The sequence below is a fragment of the Eubalaena glacialis genome, chromosome 14 (genome assembly GCF_028564815.1).
Source record: "Eubalaena glacialis isolate mEubGla1 chromosome 14, mEubGla1.1.hap2.+ XY, whole genome shotgun sequence".
In the NCBI taxonomy this organism is placed as follows: domain Eukaryota; kingdom Metazoa; phylum Chordata; class Mammalia; order Artiodactyla; family Balaenidae; genus Eubalaena; species Eubalaena glacialis.
In genome coordinates this window covers 11,340,685-11,366,874 of record NC_083729.1, presented here as the reverse complement: position 1 = coordinate 11,366,874, position 26,190 = coordinate 11,340,685, and the positions used below count along the sequence as shown (strand labels likewise).

Here is a 26,190-nt window from a genome sequence, read left to right as displayed (position 1 = left end):
TCAGTACATTTTGGACTGGGTCATTCTTTGTTGTGGGAAGGCTGTTCTGAGCACTGTAGGATGGTCAGCAGCCTCCCTGACCTCTACCTGCTGGATGCCAGCAGCTCTCTCCTTCTCCTCACCCACTGTGACAATCAAAAATGTCTCCAGACATTGTCAAATGTCCCCTGGGGGACAAAATCATCCTCGGTTGAGGTCCACTGATCTAGACAATTCCTTGGTCAGTTGCAGTGCACCACAGAGAAAAAAGAGCATTAAAATTCCTTGGGTGTACTTTTCCTGAATTACTGTGAAATGTCTTATTAAGGACTGTGCTGGCTGCACCCCTCTCAGCTGGAGAGCAGTCCTAATGAGCGTCTTCTTTGCTGATTAAGGTCATGTGTTTCTCTCCTCCCCCTTCCCTCTGGCTGATGGACGTTCATGAAGGACGCTTGAGGAGAACGTCTACAGCATTGCTCTTTCTCTGGCCCAGCGCTACGGTGTCTCCTGTTGGGAAGTTTTCATGACCCATTTGGAGTTCCTGTTCACCGACAGTGGGTAAGCACACAACTCTTATGCAAGTTTATTTCCATGTCTTTCTTTTCAGAGTCTATTTTAAAGGAATCTTGAAGTCGTACTGTTCAATTTCACTTTTCCTTTTGAGCTGTAGTAGACCAGTGTCTTTGTACAGTCTCTCTTCATATGTCTCTGACATACCAATATGCTAACAGTAGTCTTAGTTTTTGTTTTTCAGTAATAATAGTCCTGAGTTTGAGACTTTAATTCATTCATTTATTCGAAGATATTTATTGACAATCTCTTGTGTACTAGGAACAGTGTTAGGTACTAGGGTTACAATAGTCAGTAAATTTCAGCTGTCTTGGAACTCATAGTCTACGGTGGAAGACAGATTATAATTGAATAATGACATAAGCAAATGTGAAGTTAAATCTGTGATAGGCACCGTGTAAGAGAGCCCAAATAGGGGATTTGGCATAGTTAGGGAAGGCTTTCCTGAATAACTCACTCTTGAGCTGAGACCAAAATAGTGACTCAAAATTAAGTACACTACGAGGAGATGGGAAGCATTTTCTAGGGAGGCAAAACAGTTGAGTGCAAAAGCCCTTTGACAGGATGGAACATGATGTCTGTGAGCCTAACAGATGGGTAGTATGGTGACACCCTGAGAGTCAGTGGAGCACGGGGTGAGATGGGGCTGCTGAGAACCTGGAAACCAGACCTTGCATCCAGACGGTACAGGCCCTATCCAGGGCTGTGGGCTCTTTCCTAAGAGTAATAGGAAGGTATTTAAAGATTCTGGTAAAAGAGAGGGAGGTAATATGATCAGATTTGCATTTTGATAAGATCACTATGGCGACCATGTTGAGGAAAGATTTTAGGGAGGCCAGCGTAGACATATGTGGACCAGTTCGGGAGCTATGATGGTAATAGACTGCAGGACAGGTGACCATAGCCTGGAGTAGGGCTTTGAAAGTACAGGAGAGGTGAGAGTGGGTTTCAGAGATACCTGGAAGGTGAAATAAATGGTAATAAATAGATTGATTAATAAGGATAAACTAGCTATGAAGGTGAGTGAAAGGAGAAGGGTCAAGAATTATCTCCAGGATTTTACTTGGTCTGCCTTTTGGACAGTGACATCATTTGAGACAGAAAACACTAGTTAAGGACACAAGGTATTTCAGGGGAGGGTGAGGAAAAGGCAAAGGAATGGAAAAGTTATACGCATTGAAATTCCCAAGAGGAAAGGTCAAGTAGACAGTGCATCTTATAGATCTGGAATTCAAAAGAGAAGGTGGAGCTGGAGATACTAATTTGGGAGCCATGTGCACATAGATGATAAATAAGCTATGTTGTGGGTGTGCTTTGGGTGATGAACATAGAATGAGAAAAGGAGAAAGACTTACGACAGACCTCGGGGACCTTCCACAATTAGTGGTAGAGGAAGAGCTGCTAGCAAAAGGGACAAAAAGAGCGATCGAGAGGAAGGGCTCTTGTTCTAGGGAAGCCATGGGAAGGAATAGTTTCAAGAAGTGAGGGTAGTATTGAATGGTCAAGACCTGCTTATAATTCATCATCTTTAATTTTTATTAATATCTTTGAAATTCTACCCTCTACGTTTTAGTATTTATGAAATTGCTACATGGGTAATAGTGTTATCTATGGTAAATATTGTACTGACTTCACCATTTTTGAGGCATAGAAATACGTTCAAATGTTTCTTATGATACGCATATTAGCGTAAAAAAATCTTGGCATTTTATTAAATATCTTTTTCCTTTCGTTGAATGTTACATAAAAGGTTGTCATATCTGTTGGTCTCTGAATATATTATAAATTATCAGGCACTCTAGTAACGTGCAGGACTGTTCCCAGCATATCATTATACCTGGTAGTGGTGTGATTATACAGACGCACGGAAATTACAAAAGCAGGAAGTCATTAGCTCCTGTTTTGTCATTACTTGTGAGTGACAAAACACCTAATATTGACTTAGCAAGTGGTGTTTGGTGCTTCATGTTCTTTACTTAAAAGCCTGTTGTTTGCCTTACTATTCAATCCAGCTTAGTAACACAAGTATTAAAGATCAGCCTTGTTAGTACAATAGAAATTGCCCAATATTTACTTGTTGAGTCAATGCCAGTGGGAAGTTAATAGGTCAGAGCTACAAGAAAAATAATGTTCTGTACCTTAGGGTTTTGTATTACTGTTCCTGTAAAAAAGTCATCTTCCCCCCTGAAGTTGATTTTTTTCTGTAATTTTACATTCTCCTTCCTCTTGGTTGAATTTGGAGGTATTTCCTCGTCTCACCAAATGTACAGATAAGCAAACACACAGGTTGGGTGAGGCAGCATTGTGCAATAGAGCAGAAGCCTTCCAATCAAGAAACCTAGAGCAAATCCTGTGTCTCTCCAGCTGTGTGTCCCTGCACAAGAGAATTCAGTTCTCTGAAACTCATTTTCCTTTACTCTGAGTGAGGTGTCATAAAAATTAAATGACTTCTTGGTGAAATATCAAACCTACAGTACCTGACACATGATCCATAATTAATGGTAGTTTATTCCTGGAATTTCGCTCCTGTAAGAAAGAGATAATTGTCGTAAACACCCAAACTTGAGTTCCTGGTCTCCTTTTTCCCCTTATTCTTCCTCATTTTCTTTCTTTTTCTTGGTAGTTTTCAACATCAGTGATGGCTTTGAGCGGCTATGTACACCTGGAGTCGGCTCCCTCTGGCGGACACTGGTTCTCCCAGGGCGTGTTCAGCTCCCTGAGCTCAGGGCTGATTTCTCACTCACTGCAGCCTTCACAGCCATCTTCACCTCTAGGCTGTTCTAGACACTTTGGTGCATCTTAGAGACAACATTAACTACTAGTGAGGGCATGGGTTTTGGAGTCAGGCCACATTTCAAGATCCAGCTCTGCTGCCCATAACCCCAACTGTGGACCTGGGCAAGTCTCTTAATCCTCTTGAGTCACTGTTTTCTCAGTTAAGGGGACCATCATCCCCACCTGGTATGGTTGTAGAGATTAGAGAAAATCTGTGGAAAGTGAATAGCCGGGTGGCTCTTTAACACTGTCGAGATGATTCCTGTTATTGTTCTTGCCAGTTCTGCTGATTCCATGTGTGTCTTTAAGTTTTGAATATGGGATCATTTTGAAATGGCAGAGGCTGCTTCTAGCTGATAGAATAGTACCACATTTGTTTATTCATTAAATATTATTATTATCTTTTTCCTAGTGCCTTTGTGTTCCAAGCATAGGTTTAAATGCTGAACAAGACAGACATATCCTTACCTTTATAGAGCTTATATTCTAATTGAGGAGACCCCCATCACACACACACACAGTTAAAAACAACTAAAAAATAAATTGCTGGTCATACTAAGTACCATAAAGGAAATGCACAAGGAGCAGATAGGAAAGGCCTCTCTTGGACGTACAAAGAGCTCACTATTGGAGAATGGAAGAAAAGGCATTTCAGGCAGAGGGAATGCGTTTCAGGCATTTCTGGGACAGGGACGTTCTTGGCATTTTTAAGTAACTGCAGGAACGCCTTTGTGGCTGGAGCGCACGGGAGCCTAGTGAGCAAAGGCCTACATGAGGGCCAGAAGTACCTCTCCCTGTCAGCCTTGATAACACTCCATCCGTTCCTTCTTATTGAAACAGCAGACCTGAAGGCCATACATCCTACATTTTCATTTCGCTCTACTAGGTACTTTTCCATCACGCAGGGGATTAGTTACCCAAGTGATTTTGCTTGGGTGGCAGAGATCGTGACACCTCTTCATCTCTGCTGGCTAGTCCAGTGCTGCCTCTTTCGGGCCCCTGGGAAGGGACTCTGTGCTGTGCTGTTCTGCACAGTCCATTTCATATTCCCTGGTAGGAGTCTTTTGGTCTCAAGTATAAGGATGGGCAAAGCATGCTGTAGCTGTGGGAGGTGAATGAACTCTAATGCGTCTACCTTTTCCTGCGTTGAAGCAGGAGTGACACAGAATCTCTGCCTGAGGGTTGCTGTCGCTCAGAGTCAGGCGTGTGTCCAGATTGTCACATGGTAAAGAATTCTCAATTCTGGCCTTCTCTTCTGGACTTAGTTGAGGAGTTTGAGAATAGTTGGTGTGTAGAGAGGGGATTGAAAGGCAACTCAGCTTCTTAAAAGTATGTTATAACATTGAAAAAGAAGACAAGTAGAAATTCAAACCAGGAAAAATCCATTTAGAGTAAGAAGGCTGAATGTAGAAATTCAGGTCGTAGGTCTTACTTATTTTTAAAAATTGAGCCAGACATAAAATTTTGATCTTTCTTTGGCCGAAAGGACCGTGATCCTGATCATGCCCGAGACTGTGATTCGCGTTGTGCATAAGAAGAAATCTTCCAGTCCTAAAAATGGAAGAACTGATTCCTACCATCACCAAAATGGAAGCAGTTGTTTCCATGTATCTGCAACCTTCCTTTCCATGTTGTGATTCTTAAGGCCACTTTTCCCCCAGATAGGAAAAAATTCCTGACATTGGCACAACATGTAATACGCAAAAAGATGCATTTTGGGGCCTGTTTTCGTCTTGTGGAGAGGTCACAGTCTTTGGATGCTGCAGGTCTGGGTTTAAATCGTGGCTCTGTGACCTCCTTCTAGTGTGTACGTGGTGGGCAAGTTGTTTCACCCCTCTATTCCTAAGTTTCCTCCTCTGCAAAATGAGTATTCTTATTCCATTTTGCAGAACTGCTCTGAGATTTGAGAGATTTATACAAAATGCCTGACATGTATTAGATGCTCAAAGGAAGAAAAAAGTAGTTGCTATTGTGAATTCTGGAAACAGACCAGATTTACTGAACTCACCCTCTGACTGCTATCAGCCTAACATTGCAAATCTGATTTTTTAACAATTATTTTTCAGGACAGTGTGGTATCAGTTATAATATACCTGCTTTCTGAGAATTAAATGAGATGACATAGTACTTAACGTATAAGATGTGTTCAGTAAATGATGCCTATTGCTGTTTCTGTGCTATGGTATCTTTTAAAATATTTTTTTGTTAGAGAGGTAATAATATGAGACTACATAAACCAGTTGGAATTGACATTTTATGAGAAATGAAAAGGCTTAAGGGGTCAGGGTTGTCCTTATGGAGGAGACGAAACCTATTCACATGGGCTTCTTTCCACGTCACTACTCTGTCCACAGAAAACGTTCCACAAAGGAACTCACCAAGTATTAGTGTGACAGGAAACAGACTCCAAGGTACTCATTATTGATTCTCTCATCAACTGTGTAGGTGACCTTGCAAAGTTAAAGTTCATTGTTTGGTTTGCAAAGACACTTGGCTAAAATGTTGGAAAAACTGGAAAAGGCCATGATTATTTTTTTTTACCATGTTTCCCCCGCATAATCACATATTCAGCTGTCAGGCAGCACTGCAGGTCAAGTCTGCCACATCAAGTTCATTCTGAGGCATTTGTGTGGCAAATATCTTGGACTGTTTCCCTCAGGTCGGAGGAGTTGTGATTTAGAGGGTAGAATTGTGTCTTCCCACAGCAATCAGTGGTGGAGGCCTATTCACCCATGGTCATGGTCATTCATGTGGATTTCTGTATCTTCACACTTTTAGGATTAGTCTTTGGGGGAAATGCTTAGAAGTTTCTGCATCTGAGCTGTGTGGACCAGTGGACCCCCTCCGTTTGCTCTCTCCAGCCTTTCCCAGGAGCTCTCTCCCTCTCGCCTTCTTTCTCTCCTCTTCAGTCAACTCATGGAATTGTATCAATATTATCACTCAGTCTCAGATTGAGTAAAGTAAAATGCATTTAAATAAATTTGTTTCCCTCCATGAATATAAGTCCTTTCAATTCATGCTGTTCTTGAATCAGTTTTGGCTGATTGACAACTCGAAGCCATTACAGAATCCCTTAATCATGGGATTAGTACTAATAACTTATTCCTTGTGCCTTCAGTACAACTAATGCTAATTTTCTTCTTGTAGTTAATCTCTGAAAGTTAAATTTGCACCATATATATACTTATATATATGTGTGTGTATATACATACATGTGTATATATATATTTATATGTGTGTGTGTGTGTGTGTGTGTATGTATATATATATATATATATATATATATATATATATATATATATATATATAAGTTGCCTTATAGCTAAAGCTTAGAAAAACCACTTAAACAGTTGTTAAGGGTAACCATTGATTTGATCAGTGAAAAGTCCACAGTAGTTTCATGGTATTTCTTCCTACTCTCTTGAATGTGGGTTCTTTGGAATTGTTTTCTAAGCAGAGATTTCATTTCTTGTTCCAAAAGGAAGGTAACAGCATCTTTCGATGGGAACTATTAAAATGGGTTATCAATTACTGGCATCTATGAAAGATCTTAGTACCTTGTAATTTACTGAAGAGGGAGGTCTTCGTGTTTATCATGTGTCAGTAAAAGTATTCCAGTATCTCTCTTCGCAAGATAATTAGGGAAAATTGCACATCAGGCAAACTAAACTGCAGGCACAGAAGAATAGGTGGGTGGACGAGGGGGGAAAGTAACGCTGGCTGAGAGAGACTGTATTCAGAATTAAGTCGAACACAGATGGACTAAAGCTGTTATGGTTTAGCCATTGTCCGTTGTGTAGATGAGCCTCAGACACTCTGCTTGCCGGGGGATAGCAGTGAAGTGTGACAGGAACTCTTTTAGATTACTGCCCCTGAGAGAGAACTAATGTCTGTCACAGAAAGAATCCTGGTTTTGAAATCATTGTTAGTGAGGGCGCTTACGCTCCATTGGTTGACGGCTGCTTTGTGACTAGGTGAGCAGCCCCAGCCATGCAGAGTCCAGACAGATCTGGACGCTCGGTCTTAGGCGTCACTTAACCTCTCTGATGACAGTCTCTCACTTGCCTGCCACAGTAATCCGTGGAATAAGTGCAGGGTTTCTTTCCTCTTCCATCAGGCATGTCGCTCTGATTGCAAGTCTTTGTCAACATGAATCATCTTAATGGGATGACGCAGTTTCTTATTTCCTTCTTCACTGCATTGTTTTCAGACTTCACTTTGCAAATTATGAAGGAACATCAGGAATTCTGTGACTTTCATATACCACTGGGTGTACAGTACAGGGGTACCCTGGAGATATGGCAGGTTTGGTTACAGACCACTGCAGTAAAGCCAATATCACAATAAAGCTAGTACATGAATGTTTTTGTTTCCCAGTGCATATAAAAGTTACATTTACACTATACTATAGTCTATTAAGTGTGCGAAAATATGTCTAAAAAACATGTGCAGACCTTAATTAAAAGACACCTTATTGCTAAAACAATGCCCAATTACAATAGGAACATCAAAGATCACTGATCACAGATCACCATAACAGATATAATAATAAAGAAAAAGTTTGAAATATTATGAGAATTACCAAAATATGACACAGAGACACGAAGTGAACAAACCCTGTCAGAAAAATGGCACCAATGGACTTGCTTGACCCAGGGGTGCCACCGACCTTCCATTTGTAAAAAAAAAAAAAAAAAAAAAAAAAAATGCAATGTCTGTCAAGCGCAATAAAGCAAAGCACAATATAAAACGAGGTCTGCCTGTATCTTTCAGGGGTGACCTTGCATTCTTTGAATAGTGATGGTATCCGAAGAGTTTTGAAATAGCCGTCCATTTATACTCACTATTTCCTGTACAGGCCTTGTGCTTTCTTGTCTTGATACTTTTGTTCATATTATTTCTGCTTCATTCCTTTCTACAATACCAAGCTCAAGTACTTCTCTCAATAAGCCTTCTGGTGTCATCGATATCTACCTCCTCTGAAGTGACAGCTTTAGTGACCCCACTCGTAACTGGAATATAATTGCATGTCCTTTGTCAGCCCACACCATTATTCTGCAGTGTTTTTTAAGTATGTATAATGCAACTGGATTTCCACACAGCTGGATGAGAGCTCTGTGTTGTAACTCTATACCCTCCCCAGTGCTGAGCACAGGGCCTTGTCCGTAGAGGACACCTAAGTTTTTGTTCATTCTCCCATCTATTTGGCATTCATAAGGCACATGTCGAGTGTTTCCTTTGCACCACGCACTGGTGCTTGGTACTGAGAAGCTAAAGCTGAAGAAGATGTGGTATCATCTTTGCCATCAAGTGGTACATGGTCTAGTGAGGGAGACAGGCAAAGTAATAAATAGTTAAAGCATGTTATGAATAGATGGATACTCTGGGACATTTTTATAGACCAGGGACATTTTTATAGATAGGGATATTTTTGTAAATGTTTGAACCGTGTCTTAACAGAAAAATAGGATTTCTCTTGAAGTGAAAGTTAAAAGAGCATTTTTGAATTGCTTGATATTTTGACTTTATAAATCGCTGCTGTTATCCCAAGTATTATCACATCCTGATACAAATTTTAAAGTACATTGTGTATTAACTTTACGTAAAACAAAAACATGTCTTGGCACTTAGGGGGAATTCCAATAAACAGGGTATCGTATTTCAGAAGAGTTGCTTTCAAACGATATGAAACCTAACTTTGATCCTGTCAGAGGTCTCACTTCCTGCTCCCAGGTACTTTCATTGCTGCTCTACGAACCCTGGAAGCTGGGAGTTTCTGTTAGTGCCAAAGGCCGCTTGAAGGCCTCTTACGGTTAGAAAGCTTGAAACTCATCCCGCGTGGGACATTGGGATTATGCTGGGCAGGAGGCACGGTGTTCTGTCCAGGGAGAAGCATGAGACCAAAATTAAGCCTTCCCCGTCACCCAAAAAACACAAACTGATCAACCAAACAGAAGTCCTTAAATGTTTTTTTCAAGAGTTTAACCTTAAATGACTTATAAAAAAAACATTATAAAGACAGCTAAGTCAGGATGAAAATATTGATATGTGCTTTATTCAAGTGGCATTCGTTACTACAGATAATTCAAGTGAAAGTGCAAGTATCTCTTCTTTTCTATTTTAATTCTGTTTGAACACAGTATCAAGGTTACGTCTACTATCAGTTCAAGCCTCTTTGATATAAAATTTATGCCTAAAAGTTGGGGTTGTTTCTTCACTTCTCTATTTCCTAAATTCCTGAAATAATAAATTTGTTTACATTTCTATAATGAAGCTCAGGTTTTAAATTTTTCTTGTGATATGAATAAATAATGCATAGTAGAAGGTGACAGATATGGGTTCATTTCCTGGCTAGTAAGCACTGGGCAGTTCTCTGTAGAGAACTACAGGGTACTGTAGACCCGCATGAGACAACATGAAAATCATATAGTACCATTTGAAACACATTTGTTCCCCTTTATATAAACTACCTGCACACACTGGTGGTTTCCTGTCTTTGATTAGGCAGCAAGAAGGGACTTGTAAGAAGTAGCCTTTCTTCCTAGGTTTCCAAAAAAAAAAAAAAACCATGTTGTTTAATAAAGGAGCCCAATCTTACCAATCAGCATACTTTCTTTGTCCTTAATTGCAGTCTGTCCACAGTAGAAATTGAAAACCGAGCCCAGGCCCTTCATCTCTTCGAGACGTTGAAGACCAACCCCGAAGCCTTTCACAAGCACATGGTCAAGTATATTTACCCCACGATTGATGGCTTTGATCATGAAAGACTGCTGTATTATTTCACTCTGCTGGAAAGCTGTGGCTGTGCAGATTTGGGGAAATACACCATTAAACCAGAAACCCACATTCGGCTGCTAAAGAAATTTAAGGTAGTTGCATCAGGTAAGTTAATCATTTTCCTGCTTGAACTCATTCTTTAAATTTAATCTAGGGCAGTTTTCTATATATACAATCCTGTTCCTGCATTGTGGCTGGCATAACTGTGAAACCACCGTGTTTTTATGCTAATAGACTTTATTCTGTCTCCAACTCCTTTACTTACTGTTGAGGGAATTAAATACTGGAGAAACTTAAGTCACACAGTGACTTATCGCAGACCTGGTACTAAAATCCAAAGTTTCTGACTAGTACACCAAAGGTTTTTTCCCTGCTTCCACTGGTTATATTTTATCTACATAAATGACAAGGCTGAGACACTTCCCAATAGGCAATTTGGCAGAATTTCACTTAAGTGGACCTACATGTTTAAAGTATGTATGGAACCCTTAAAATAAGAGCCTTTGAATCTTTGATAAATTGTGGAAATCTTTAGAATGGTGTCTGTGTGTCTTTAGCTCATAACTAAGAAATTAACCGTGTTAATACCTCTCAAATCTGTATGATACTTTACAATTTACAAGGTACTTGCAAAGCTGCATTCATCTGCTATTCATAACAATTGTGAGTATTTACTTCAGTTTGTCAGTGGTTTACTGAGTAGCTGAATTGGACCCTCTACTAGGCACAGAGGAAAGGGAGTAAGATTCAATCCCTGCCTTCAGGTAGTTGATGAGATACTAGATGAATAACAAATGAATATAGTGCAGTTTGGTGAGCGCACTGATAGAAGACATAGGTGCCATGGGGGGATTGAAAAAGCGAGGAGATATTGCCATCTCCAGGGTACAAATGAGGACACTGGGGCTCACAGCAGTTGAGTGACCTGTTCAGGGTCGCACAGTTGGTTAAGTTGCAGGCAGCGATTGGAACTCAGATCTTCTGATGGATCTCAGTGACAAACAAAGCTGTGCTGTAACTAAATCTTTTCATTCAGCCACGCAGAGGGGCTGTGTGTGTATTTGAAAGCTCCTGTATGGTTATCTTGGAAGGAACTACTCTCTTTTTTTCCCCTTTTCTTTCCGATAGGTCTTAATTACAAAAAGCTGACAGATGAAAACATGAATCCTCTTGAGGCATTGGAGCCAGTGCTTTCAAGTCAAAATATCTTATCCATCTCCAAACTTGTTCCCAAAATCCCTGAAAAGGATGGGCGCGTGCTTTCCCCAAGCTCTCTGTACAGCATCTGGTTACAGAAGTTGTTCTGGACTGGAGACCCTCACCTCATTAAACAAGTCCCGGCGTCCTCCCCCGAGTGGCTGTGCGCCTATGACGTCTGCATGAAGTACTTTGATCGTCTCCTCCCAGGTGATCTCATCACTGTGGTGGATGCAGTGACCTTTTCTCCAAAAGCTGTGACCAAGGTAACCAAAAAGATAAGAGTTTAAAGTAGATTGGCCGCTTTAGAAGAAATGAAAATTGCTCTTACATTCTGTCGATTTTGTTTTTATTTGCTTTCTTGAAATAGGGAATACTTACATGTTTGGCAGTTTTGGTTTTTGTTAAGCATGAGGTATTTTAATTGGGAGATCATTATCCTCTATCACAGTTGTGCAGGTAATATAAATCAGGCTTAACTGTTCTAATTTGCACGTACATTTTGTTCATGTTATAGTTCTCATAATATGTCATTTTATAGTAAATATTCCATCCTGTTCTTTCCAGTTGACAAGTGGAAAGAACCTCCAGTGCCAAGCCCACATTACTTGCACTCAGAGCCAGGCTAACAACTTAGCGACGATTAAATCCAGGTCTTAAAAAAGTTTCACGTGAATGCTACGTAGTACATGACTTGGTGGTAGAATTACCCATGTGAGTCTGTGTGGCAGTTTCCAATGTCCGCTCCATGCCCAGGTCTGAGCCCTTTAATTGGACTCTAATTTCTCCTCTCGATCCTTCAACATTGTAGAGTTTCACACAAAATAGATAATGTGGGTTCTTCTCCTCCCCTTCTTGCCCTCTCACCCAGACACCACTATTCAACAAATGTGAATTTGTCATTGCTTGGACACGGGGCATCATCTCTCCTAGAAAATCTCCCAGCCGCTGGTCTCAACTGCTGAACTGCATTGCGTTTGGAACTTCCTTTCATTTTCTCTTCCCTACCTTTGCTGCTGCCTTCTCTTTCCCCCAAGTTGGCAAGTCTGCCCAGGACCCTATCCCATGAATTTTTATTATAGCTATTATTATCATGAAAATTGAGTGTAGAGGCTAAGAATCCAAGTCATTCATTTGGAGGTTGGCCCAGGTAGATGTTCAAACACTATTCTATGGGGAATGCTAGTTTTAACTAACTTGCTAGATTAATAGTTGTGGATAACCAACGACTTCATTTCCTTATTATTGTAACTCAATGAACTTAGTTAATAACTTGGTTTTAAATTTTATAACCACTGCTATAAAGAGGAGATAATCATTTTTGTTGTTTTTAAGGAAAAAAGTAAGGATAATTGTAAAAGGATGTAGCGTGATGTATTTGAAAAGAGCACGGGTTTAGAGTCATATGGCTTTGAACTTTGAACCTGCCACTTAACCAGCTCCGTGGTTTAGCCTCAGGAATCTCTGTTAACTTCTGCCTTCTTCAGGCAGAGGCAGTGACTGAGGAATCTTGAAATAGATGATAGTATTATCCTACTTTTAATAGGTGAGGAAACGGAGGTTCAACAAAGTTAATTTGGTAATAGAGGAGCCACAATTTGAACTCAAGGAGGCTTATTCCGGGGTCTTTGCTCTTAACCACTGAATGGTACTATTTCTAAGAAGTCATAGAACAAACAGCTAGAGTCAAGGGACCTGGAGCCTTTGTAGGGACCGTGGGAGAACAGTGGGGCCAGAGAGCCCCAAGCATTTTCAGTCCAAGCGGAGCACCCTGTCTCGGGATGTTTCCAGAGCGGGGCTGAGTCTAAATGAGGAAAGCCCGGCAGGAACCTCGCAATGTCTGGGGAAAGACAGGAGTCCAGCAAATATTGGGTGAATCTCCAAGGATGAGAAGAGGTTTGAATCCAAGTAAGTACTAGCAGTGCCAGAAGTACGTACTGGAGGGAAGGGGCTGAACCAAGCGGGGAGGTGAAATCCAAGGAAATGGCTGCAGAGCTGGGACCTGTGAACCGGCTGAAGGAGCTTGACAAACAACCTGACTGGCCAGGAAGATGGAGGGGCCCAGGGTGAAGGAGGTTTTACATATTTTATATGAGGGCAGAGACAAAGCCCAGCATGGCCAGCCAGGGCCACGTGCTAATTGTGAGCACGGATATGGGGTGGACAGACAGCCTAGACACTCCGACAGCAATTATTTACTCCTGATTAAACAAACTTAGGAGTTGGATGTAGAGTCGACTCGGTTTTAGTTGGTATTTATGATGTTTTAAGTCAGATGATTTTAAGTTACAGCACCTTCTCATCACCTTAGTTTCTTAATTGTATATCTTTAAGATGCCCTCCAACCACGAGAAAATGTATGACACAGTTGTTTGTGGACATACGTGCATTTTTTCCTGAGGAAAAGATGCATAGCTGACCCAGTAGGGATTGAGTCAGTTAATTGTGGCATTGCTTTCTCTTAGCTCAGATGGTGTAATTCTCAGCAAGATATTCTTTTACTGTAAACTATGTTAAGAGGTAGTTTTCTACTAAGTCAAATAAGGTATAGAAAAGTGAGAGAGATAAATTAATTTGATATCTTTAGTCTAGCTTTATATTTGTTCTCATTTTATTAATTGGCAAGCTTTAAATTTTCCATTCAGAGAGGGAAAGTATAAAGTTTAGATACAATGCATGTTTGTTTGAAATCACACAGTGCTATCCTAGAGAGAGAGAGAGTATAAAATTCATATTGAAATACAACCCTCACATGTCAGAGGACACATTTGGAAAAGGAAATGCGGCTGGATGTGGCCAAGTTTGCAAAACACCAGATGTTGCCACAGCTTGTACATGGTGTTAAAAATGTAGAATAAGTGTATACTACTCAAATATAGTGTGCAGTTTTCAAACGTTTACCCACATTTAATTCAGAGCCAAACTTTTGGAAAGAACTGGTGAACATCCAGAGTGCCTAACGAGAACAGTAAGCAATCAGTTCAGAGAGGAATATCCCCAAATCCTGAATTTAGTACCCATTCCATAATGAAATAAGCCAGAGGAGGCTCTTCGCCTTCATGGTAATAGTCGTTTGCACTAGCAGAATTTGTAGAAATCCTGGGGAGAATATTCACAAAGCATCATTATGTCATGTAGGCCAAGAGTGAATTTGCACGACATTCGAGGTGATGAATATGCAGAAGGGAAAAGAATACAAATGTTTAAAGTGCATTGGCTCCAATTCTGAATTGTTGCGTTTCAGTTGAGTTAGGTCAGAGTTGCTCTCCTATTGCTTTTCCGATTCCGTAATTAGAAACATTTTTGTAGAAGGGTCAGAGAACAAGTTAGTGAGTTAGAAATCTGGAAAGGGGTCGACAAAGCTGAAATGCAGGTCAGAACACTATTTGCCTGGTTCAGATATGATGTGGTTAGATAAGGGGGTGCTTGCATGTAACCCCAGCCTTCGTGTTTTACACTCAACACTCGCTCTCAATTCCTGGTATAGCTACATCCAAAAATAAGGACGTGGAAAATCCTCCTCCTACTTAGGAAATGCTACTAAGAAGTTGGCCCGAATCCTTCTTTAAAAACCCCAGGTAATCACAGAAGTAGAAGAGGTCTTCTAGTATCCTAGAAGCCTGATGCTTCTCAACCTGGAATTGGGTAGGCATTTACCACCCTCTCCCCACCCCACGTGCACCCTGTGTTTCAGCTCCTACCATTTGTTTTTGATGGGAATGTATCTCCTTTGAGTTAGAGCAGAAAAATTCTTGAGAACCTCTTCTCTAGTCTGACCTCTGACCTTCAAGTGTCATTTCTATTGATAATTAAGCCACTGCTTCTGCTTCTATATTTATTTATGCGCGCACACACACACACACACACACACACATACACATGTATAAGGAATCTTTCTTTTTCTTCTTATATTTCCCACTTTTTGGTTCTGCCTTCTGAAGCTGTGGAAACAGCATAAGGGCATCTCTTTTTCATATGACTGTTCAAATTCTTGAACTAGGCTACTATTTCCTCCCTTATTCTATTATCTAGACTACTTGCTAGAGGAATAAATTTATCTAGACTACTTGCTGGAAGAATAAGTTTGTCTTAAAAACCATGATATGATCTAAAACTAAAATTTATTTCATAAGTTTAAGTCTCAATCAAAAGGCTGCATTGTAGCTGTAACTTCAGTGTCTTTCCGGTGCTAATACTGTCTTTTCACTAAGGATGGGAGTGCATTTTTCACCATCATGAGCAACTGGTGTCTGAAATCTATATAAAAATGTTTAGATAAGGCATATTTCCTAATTGCATGGCATAATATATGACTTTCTGATGCATAAATCAAATGCATATTGTGTAGATTCACTAAGTATTTAGGCATTACTGTGTGCCATGTTACGATATTAGTTGGCATTGGAGACATCAAGATGTAAAAGATATGCCTGTAAGAAACCTAAAATGAAGGGTTTCTTTTCTTTACAGTAAAATTATTATAATTGGGAGTTACACTCCCGGTGAAATTAGAAGTTCCTTGAGGGCAAGGATGTTGCCTTTTATCTCAAATGCTCCAGTGTCTAGCACAGTATAAAGTAGGGACTCCTCGGGCTTCCGTGGTGGCGCGGTGGTTGAGAGTCTGCCTGCCAATGCAGGGGACACGGGTTCGAGCCCTGGTCTGGGAGGATCCCACATGCCGCGGAGCAACTGGGCCCGTGAGCCGCAATTACTGAGCCTGCACGTCTGGAGCCTGTGCTCCGCAACAAGAGAGGCCGCGATAGTGAGAGGCCCGCGCACCGCGATGAAGAGTGGCCCCCGCTTGCCGCAACTAGAGAAAGCCCTCGCACAGAAACGAAGACCTAACACAGCCATAAATAAATAAATAAATAAACCCAAAGTTAAAAAAAAAAAAAAAAAAGTAGGGACTCCTCAATGTGGTTGTTCAGATAATTATTATCTAGATCGGCTATTCTTAAATCTTTTGATCTTTGGATGCTTTAATATTCTTAAAAATTGTTGAGAACCCTAAAAAGCTTTTGTTTATGTAATATCTATTGATATTTGGCCTATTAGAAATTAAAAACAAAACATTTTACAAATATTTGTTTAATTCATTTATAGGTTAATTCATATATAGATCCATTTATAGGTTGACACGAATAGCATCTCTTGATGGAAAATGGAAATATAGCATTTCAAAAAGAAAAAAATAATGAAAGTGACATCATTTTACAGTCACATGTCTGGCTTAATAGAGCACAGCTGGGTTCTCACGTTTGTTTCTGTATTCAATTTTTGTCGTTTTGGTTGAAGAAAATGAAGAGCTTTCAGCCTTACACAGATACAAGGTAGAAAAGGGAGGAGTGCTTTAATAGCCTATGGTGTAATTTTGGGTGTTCTTTGATGCTACTGTAAAACTCAACAAATGATAGATTCTTAAAGACTAGGTGTAGTGTGGAATCAGAAACCCTATCCCTGATCTTTCTGTGCTCTATTATATTAAAACTGTTGTTCTGGACTGCACTTTGTTTGGATCTTCTACCCATGTATGATTTGGAATATAATGCATTCGGCATTTGGAAAATTGGCTCGCTGAGTTATACAAATCATCCGAATGTTGATACAGTGCATTATACGTTATCAACAAAGTCACATGGGTTATTCTGAACGCCCATCTTATCCAGTGAGTTTTTAAGTATTGGGAAGTTGTCAAGCTCGCAGTGGTAGGTACAAGTTTTCCAAAACTCTAATTTTTGCTTGAAAGCTTCAATTGTATCATTGGCAACAAATACTGTGAGTTATTTTCCTGGAAGTGACACGCTTACTTTGTTCACACTGGAGAAAATGTTTGCCACATATTCGAGTCTGAATAGCTATAGTTTGTCTACCTGTTGTTCTTTCAAGCACAAATGGTAATGCGTGCCAAAGCAGCTGCTTCAGCTACTCATGACTCAGACGGTCACACAAATGCTTTTTCCTGACTACTCTTCAGTACACAGTGAGATGTTTCATGTGTATCTCTCAGTTCTTCACTTAGATATGCACTCAGTGGTTGAGATTTAATAAAATCAATCATTTTTACTCCTTCATCAAGAACATTCTCAAGTGAAATGCCGATGGAGAACACAGTGACACTTAGTACATTTTGATGCCACTCCCTTGATTGTGCAAAGTCCCCACAGTCTTATCCACCATTGCTTTTTCACCATCATATAAGTGTCAACATAGTGAAAAAAGGTAAATAATGTTTTAGTGGTAAAAGTCAAAAAGGTGAACAATTTTGACTTTGCAGACCTCTTGAAAGAGTCATGGACTCTTGTGGTTTGTGGACCACACTTTGAGAACCACTGTCATAGGATATTGTTTCCAAAATGACAGCCAACCTTGATGCCCACATGAAAGAGCATTTCAACTTCCTAAATGTTTGTAATTTAAATAATAATGAAGATATGTCTGGTAAGTGCATAAAGGATTGTCTTAAAATTTCAGTTTCTCAAAATAGTTTAATTTCTAATCAGCTTTCCAGATGTGGACGTGTCAGAAAGAATTTGAAAATGTAAATGGAATGTGTACATGGTAATATCATTATATCATCCTTTGAATTTATGAACCTGCAATATATTTTTTCCTTCTACAGATTTCCTTTTATAATTTTTTAGCTAACATATTCATTTTTTAAGATTACTCAAGCTAAGCAGGGAGTTCTCTGGGAGAGACGTATAAGAAAAGAGAAGGGGCTCAGAGTAAGGGTGCAGCTCCTGAAGGGCACTCCTTCAACCTGGTGTCCTCAGCTTTATTCCCAGGCCAGGATCTCAGCTCAAAGAAGAGATGATTTTTTTTCTGGGACCTGGATGCAATAGAGTATGAGGATGATGCTTAATCATGGTTCCACCCCGCCTTCACTCATAGCCCCTTCTAGAATTCAGAAAGATGAAAATAAATATCAACAATAAATAAATATCGTTGGAAAAGCTGGAATTGGGGAGCATGGCCTGGATCTGCAGCCCAATGGTCTGTCTTTCACAAAAGTTCACACTTGTTTGAAATTTGACTAGTTAGAGCTGCTGTAGAAAGTAATTCTAGAGGGAAGCCAAGGATGAGTGCACACTGAGGACAGGCGGGGCCGACGGGGAGTAGCCGCGTTACACATGGCTTTGAAGTCGGCTCTCCTCCTGTGGGGAGGAATAAGGAGGGGAGAGATGCCAGGAGTGTTCTTCCTATGGTTTCTGCCTGTTGGTTGGAGTGAAAGTTTTCTCCTCATAATGGAAAGATGAGGGGAGGGCAATGGGCTTTTTGTTTCCTTAACTAATTCAGCTTAATAATGAAACCTCTTGCCAGTGAGGGGAGAAAGGAGTCCAGGGTCTGTCGGGACGTGGTCCTGATGTCCCCTCTTCCTGGGGCCACACCTCTCGTACCTGAGTCTCGTGGCGTGTCCTCCTGGGATCAGTAGTGGCAGCGGCACAGCCTGTGCTTCTGAAAACTCTAAGATACGTCAGAAGAGCACAGTCTTCTGACTCCTTGCGGACCAGGCTAAAAATCTACTCTCTATTCTATTTCCTATCTCACATTTTGCCCAACTGGAATGATGATTAAAACTCATCAGAAGTTAAGCAACAAGCTTAAATGAGAGTAGAAATATGCCAAGTATTACAGGTCAGCAACTTTAAAATGGCCCAAATTTAAATTCTCATTATTAAATTCCCAGGAAGAAATTGACATCCTTAAAATCAAATCTTCTTGCCCTTTTAGTTAAAGTTCAATTACATCAAAATCCAAAATTCATAAGTTCAACAAAAGTAAAGTTCAAAGATGATATTCCTGGTTTCTGCTCTGTCTTAGCCAGAGAGTTAGGTGTCTGGGTAATATCAGGTTCCTTCAGCAGAATATACCTTCTTACACTTGAGGAGTATAGCTTCTTCAGCAAATCTGAAGTTAAGTTAATCCCACCCCAAGTTTTCCATGCATCTCATTTTTTTAAACTCTAAAAGAAAAAGAGAAAAAAATTAAAACAGTTTCAGCGTCAGCTCCATTGCTGTGTAATTTAGGAAACTCAAGCGAATCACCGGCCCTGAAACAGCCAAGTGAAACAAGGTTCCTGAATCCTGTTCTTAGTTCAATCCAAATACACATTCCTAGAATGCTGGAGAACATGGAAGTGGCTCGGTGGTGTGGGAGCAGAGGAGAGTCGGCAGAGAAAAGCTTACTGAGTTTAGCTTTGCCAGCATATCAGGTCAAACCAGTTGTCTAGAGCTTGGTTGGGCAGGTCTCCCATCAAGGGGTTCAATGCGGTGTGTGTTCTCCATATGGAGGAAGGGAAAATACCCATCCAGACTGTCTCCTCTCTGAGACTGACTTATTTTACATGTCCCTGCCTGCAGTCACTCTGCCTTCCTAATGTCCATTTCCCCATTTAAGCTCTGTGTTCCTCCAGTTAAGTGTCCCAGTGGCCAGTGGCCACTGTCGCTGTCTTATTGCTATGGAATCCCACTTGTCTCAGAATCCTGTTCCCTGGGGAGCTTTGCCACTCATGCCTGCTGAAAACCATCTGCAGTAGATCTCTCAACTGAAATCAGTGTAGATGTTTTTGAAACCTGTGCCCCTAAGGACCTGGAGAGGACTGTTACCTTTGCTTTGTGCTTGCATCTGAATTGTATGCTTGTGCTCCTTCCATGGGCATAGAAATATTTCTCTCATATCTTTGGGGTTTGATGGGGAAAGAGCAATAAATAGCATCCTGTCTTCCCAAGTTGCAATCAGTTAAGAGAGAGAGGGATCAGCTAGATGGAAACTAAAGTCACTTTATTGTTGGGAGGATTGGAGTGTCGACCATGGCTTGATTTTCCATGGTCAGCCTTCTTCATACTTGCTCCCTGCCCAGATCTTCAGACAACCCTGCCAAGCACAAGGATAGATCTGGAGAGCATGTGTGCTTTCTCAGAAGGGCTGCCTCGCAACTTGATTCCCGCTCATGGGACCCAGAGAGGTGGCCTCTGGATTAGTGCTGTCTAATAGAACTGTGATGTGAACCACTTGTGGAATTTGAAATTTTCTAGTAGTCACATTAAGCAAAGAAACACAAAATAGGTGAAATTGTCCTAAATATTACCATTTCAACATGTAACCAGTATAAAAATATGAATGAAATACTTTAACATTCTTGTTTTTGCATACTCTTTGCCATCTGTTGTGTACTCAGTACCTGTCAGCATAGACTAGCCACATTTCAAATGCTCAATAGCCACATGAATGTATTGGACAGATAATGCTTCTCTGGAACCAAAGTCCGCGGTTTACCCTTTTGTCTCACAAACGTTTACCACTGAAAGGACAAGAGCAGAAGAAAAGTGTACTCTCCTCACAGGCAGATCTCAAAAAGAAAGGGAAGGGACTAGCCACCCATCATCAGTTTCTCCCCCCATGTCATCAGCTGTCACTCCTCCTCCCCCGAGGAGTGCAAGGAGAAGAGAGGAGCAGGACTTACCTTCTCGGGACCCATCGGGGGACTTCCTGCTTTATGGGCCCAGGTAGGAGCTGCAGAGGAGGAGAAAATGGTTCCTGCCACACATACTAAATGAATGTCAGGCTAAAAATAAATTAAAGACCTTAGGAATTATCTGTCATCTGCGGAAATCACGGTACATGCCATGTAATAATAGTAGTAATAGCTCCCATTTATCGTTCACTGATTATGTACCAGGCACTGGTTCTCCACTTGACCTTATCTCCAGTAATCATCACAGTAGCCCTGCAATGTAGGTATTACATCTCAGTTTGAAATGAGCAAACTGAAGGTTAGAGGTTAAGTAATTTGTTCAAGGTCAGAAGCAAGTTAGTAGCTGAGTCAGAATTCCAATCCTAGTCTTATCTGTTTAGTGTTAGAGGTCTTCAGCAAATGATAATCCTTCTTCCTTAGACAGGCGCCCACTATTTTCTGAGGCAACTTGTTCATTTATTGGATATGTTTATGTTTTTCTCTTATATGGGGTCCACGTCTGCCCCTTTGATCTGGGGTCCACGTCTGCCCCTTTGATCTGTCCTCCTTTCTGTAACAACAAGAAATAGAACCACTTCCTTCCTGCTCTTTGGCAAATGGAATAAAAATACCATATATCCTCCAAGACTTTCATCCCTCATTTCTTCTTTATTCCTCAAATAACCTGGATTTCATGTGTTTCAATTAAAATCACCTTCACCTTGACACAATTTATGTGTTCCTCCTTAAAAAAAATTTAAAAAAAAAAAAAAGGAAAAAAATCACCTCCATGTATTAGTTTTCTAGTGCAGTTGTAACTAATTATCACACACCTAGAGACTTAATACAAATTTATTGTCTTAAACTTCTGTAGGTGAGAAGTCAGACAAGGGTCTCAGTGGGCTAAAATCCAGGTGCAGGGAAGCCTATATTGCTTTCTGGAGGCTCCAGGGGAGAATCCAATGGTGAGAGACTGTCTTCCTTCTTTGGCTCATGGCCCCTTTCCTCCATCTTCAAAGCCAACAACGTTGCATCTCTCTGATTCTCTGTCTTCACATATTTCTCTCTGACCAAAGCCAGGAAGGGTTCTCACTTTGAAGGATTCATATGATGAGAGGGGAGCCTATGTGGATAATCCAGGATACTCTCCCCATCGCAGGGACTGTACCAGTAATCACATCAACAAAGTCCCTTTGCCATGTACGGTGGCGTGTTCACAGATCCCAAGGATTAGGATGTACACATCTTTGGGGACCATAATTCTGCCTACCTATACTTTTATATATAATAAGGTTTTAGACACTTTATAAGACTTTATAATAAGGTTTTATAAAAGGACTGAAGTTTAAACCAAAATGGAAAAATGATAAAAAGTATTGAAAAATATTTAACTCAAAGCTGATGTACTGCCATAATACATACAGACCCTTTTTTTATATGTAAGTAAATGGATTTTAGTTTATTCAAGATAAGACATATTTACTTTAAAGACAAATAAACTGCATGCACCTCTATTTCTAATTACTGGTAAATGTATATCTCCACATTGATCTTTATGTATAATTATCAGAGTATACATTACAGCAATGCATGAAGATCTTTTGATCTTCGTAAATTTTTAAATTGAAAGGATATATATCAAATGCACGTTTGTCTCAGAAGACACTATTTCTGAAGCTCCTATTCCTGAGTGGAAAGTGGCATTCCCATATATTTTTTAAGACTATTTTTTTAGAGCAGTTTTAGGTTCGCAACAAAATTGAGAGGAAGGTACGGAGGTTTCCCAGTTGCCCCTCCCCTACACATGCATAATCTCCCCCATTATCAACATTCCTCTCTAGAAGGTACCTTTTTTTTTTTTTTTTAAACAATTGATAAACCTACATTAACATCATTATCACCCAAAGTCCGCAGTTTACCTTAGGGTTCACTCTTAATGTTGCACATTCTATAGGTGTGGACAGATGTACAATGGCATGTATTATCTATTCATCATTGTAATATCAGTATTTTCATTGCCCTAAGAATCCTCTGTGCTCTGCCTATTCATGCTCCACCCCTAACCCCTGGCAACCACTGATCTTTTTACTGTGTCCATATTTTTACCTCTTTTAGAGTGTTGTATAGTCTATTTATTTATTTAGACTATAGCTCATATAGTCATAAACTACATAGCCTCTTCAGATTGGCTTCTGTGCAGGTTTTTATGTGGACATAAGTTTTCAACTCCTTTGGATGAATAATAAAGAGTTCAGTTATATGGTAAGAGTATGTTTAATTTTGTAAGAAACTTCCAAACTGTCTTCCGAAGTGGTTTTACCATTTTACATTCCCACCAGCAATGAATGAGAGTTCTTGTTGCTCCACATCCTTGTCAGCATTTAGTGGTGTCAGGGTTCTGGATTTTGGCCATTCTTATGGATGTGTAGTGGTATCTCACTGTTGTTTTAATTTGCATTTCCCTGAGGATATATGATACAGAGCATCTTCTTATATGCTTATTTGCCATCTGTATATATTCTTTTTTTTTTTAATTAGTTTATTGTATTTATTTATTTTTGGCTGTGTTGGGTCTTCGTTGCTGCTCACGGGCTTTCTCTAACTGAGGAAAGCAGGGGCTACTCTTGTGGTGCGCGGGCTTCTCATTGTGGTGGCTTCTCTTGTTGTGGAGCACAGGCTCTAGGCAGGTGGGCTTCAGTAGTTGCGGCTCGTGGGCTCTAGAGCACAGGCTCAGTAGTTGTGGTGCACAGGCTTAGCTGCTCCGTGGCATGTGGGATCTTCCCGGACCAGGGTTCGAACCCTTGTCCCCTGCATTGGCAGGCGGATTCTCAACCACTGTGCCACCAGGGAAGCCCTGCCATCTGTATATATTCTTTGTGAGATGTCTTTTAAGGTCTTTGGCCCATTTTTTACTTGGGTTGTTTGTTTTCTTTTTGTTCTTTGTATATTTTATATAAAAGTACTTTATTAGATGTATCTTTTGCAAATAATTTCTTTCAGTCTGTAGCTTGTCTCTCACTTCCTTGACGTTGTGTTTCGCAGAGCAAAAGTTTTTAATTTTAATGAAGTCTAGCTATCAGTTATTTTTTTTATGGATTGTGCCTTTAGTTTTATGTAGCCCCACTCAAGGTCATCTAGATTTTCTCCTATGTAATCCTTTAGGAATTTTTAGTTTTGTGTTTTACATTTAAGTACATGGTCCGTTTTGAGTTAATTTTTGTAAAGGATGTAAGTCTGTGTTTAGATTGATTTTTTGGCATGTGGATGTCCAGTTGTTCTAGCACCATTTGTTGAAAAGACTGTCTTTGCTCCATTGTATTGCCTTTGCTCCTTTGTCCAAGATCAGTCAACTGTATTTAAGTGGGGGCATACTCATGTTATCCTTTTTTTCCCCTAAATTTTGTGGTGTTTATGGTTGCTATTTTATAATCATACTAAACTTGACTACAAAGCATTACATTTACTCAGTTTTACAAGATGACTAAATGTTAACTCATAATTTTTTTTCCTAATCTCATAATAAGTATTTTGCTCATTTATCTCTGGTTTTGGTGTAGTCATCATTTGACTCCTTTGATTCTGAACTGAGTGAGTTTTATTCATTCCAAATACATTCAGGAACTGTTTATGTGAGCACATTTTCAGTGCCATTGTCCTATGTGCTCTAAACAAATAAAAGACTGCCAAGCTCCTTGCCCTTGAGAGGCTCACAGTTGATGGGAAAAATGTATGCATGTGTATCAAATGAACTATAATTTAATATAAGAAGTACCATTAAGGATATTAATAAATGCTGTGTGTACAAAGGAAGAGATAATCAATATTTATTGAATGCCCTCTATGTTCCAGGCATGTATTTGTTAATAATGCTACCTAATAGTGATTATTTCAAGGTTTTTAAATGTGCAATATATACTACTCTCATCTGACCTTCAGCTAGCCTGTGTGTATTATTATAGTTGTAAGCATTATCCTTCCGTTCCTGTTCTTGAATGCCTTTGCTTTTAAAGAACCATTTTCTTTTATTTTCCAAGGTGAGAGTTTAGTTTGAAAAGCATATCCTATCTTGACAAAAATGCAAAAAGCCAGGAGCTTAGGAAATAAGCAAAGAAGAGCCAATCTAAAAAGGGATTTTTTTTTTTTTTTTTTTTTTAGATTCCATATATATGTGTTAGCATACGGTATTTGTTTTTCTCTTTCTGACTTACTTCACTCTGTATGACAGACTCTAGGTCCATCCACCTCACTACAGATAACTCAATTTCGTTTCTTTTTATGGCTGAGTAACATTCCATTGTGTATATGTGCCACATCTTCTTTATCCATTCATCTGTCGATGGACACTTAGGTTGCTTCCATGTCCTGGCTGTTGTAAATAGAGCTGCAATGAACATTGTGGTACATGACTCTTTTTGAATTATGGTTTTCTCAGGGTGTATGCCCAGTAGTGGGATTGCTGGGTTGTATGGTAGTTCTATTTTTAGTTTTTTAAGGAACCTCCATACTGTTCTCCAGAGTGGCTGTAAGATGTTTTAAAAAAAGGCATTTTCCAAGTGAGTTGAAAATCATACTGTTATTCAGATATTCAATAAATATGTATTGAGTTCATACCAAAAAAATAAATAAATAAATAAAAAGGAATTGTTTTTCCAGTGTGATTGTCAAAGGCACACAATAAAGGGAGCAGGTAGAACACTTGAAGGATAAGAGAATACAGTTTTTGAAATGTGATATGATGTAACAGAATTTACTCATAAACAAAATATAGACAGTCCTATGAAAAATGATCTTCTGTTACAAGACTCTAAGGAAAAGAAAGGCTCTCCTGTTAAAGGTTTTACATGGTCTTTATTTGTCCTACTTGCCCTTTTTCCATTTATTAAAAGTAAAAATCCATAAGTTCCCAGAGAAGTTGGGAACAGGATCTCTCCAAGTGCGGATCATTGGCTAATATGTTCATTCATTGACCAAATATTTATTGAGTGCTAGGAAAGACAGCCCCTAAGATGGCCCTTAATGATCCCTACCTTCCAGTATTTAATCCCTTGTGTAATCCCCTCCCCTTGAGTGTGGGCTGGACTTGTTAATTTACTTTTAACCAGCAGAATACATACAGTAAAAGTGATGGGACACCATTTACAAAATTAAGTTATAAAAAGACTGTGGCTTCTTTCTTGGATGCTCTCTCTTCTTCTTGGATCATTCACTCTTGGGGAATCCAGGTGCCCTGTTGTGAAGAGCCCCATGTGGCAGGAGACCAAGGACGCTAATAACCATGTGAGTAAACATTGCCGTGCATCTCTTCCTGCCACCCAACCAAGTCATCAGATGAAACCACAATCCTGGCCAGTGGTTCGATTATAACCTCGTGAGAGATTTTAATCCAGAGACACCTCACCAAGCCACACCAGATTCATGATTCATAGGAACTGAGAGAT

General features: G+C 39.9%; 1 protein-coding gene across 4 annotated transcripts in view; it reads left to right on the top strand.

The window, feature by feature from the left end:
* NBAS (NBAS subunit of NRZ tethering complex) overlaps positions 1-26,190 on the top strand; it is a 344,585-nt gene that overhangs the window by 236,551 nt on the left and 81,844 nt on the right. For all 4 annotated transcript variants that reach the window (XM_061168818.1, XM_061168819.1, XM_061168817.1 and 1 more), the window contains 3 exons: positions 427-537; positions 9,956-10,206; positions 11,230-11,564. In XM_061168818.1, coding sequence (XP_061024801.1) covers positions 427-537; positions 9,956-10,206; positions 11,230-11,564 — 697 coding nt within the window. The remainder of the gene's footprint in view (positions 1-426; positions 538-9,955; positions 10,207-11,229; positions 11,565-26,190) is intronic.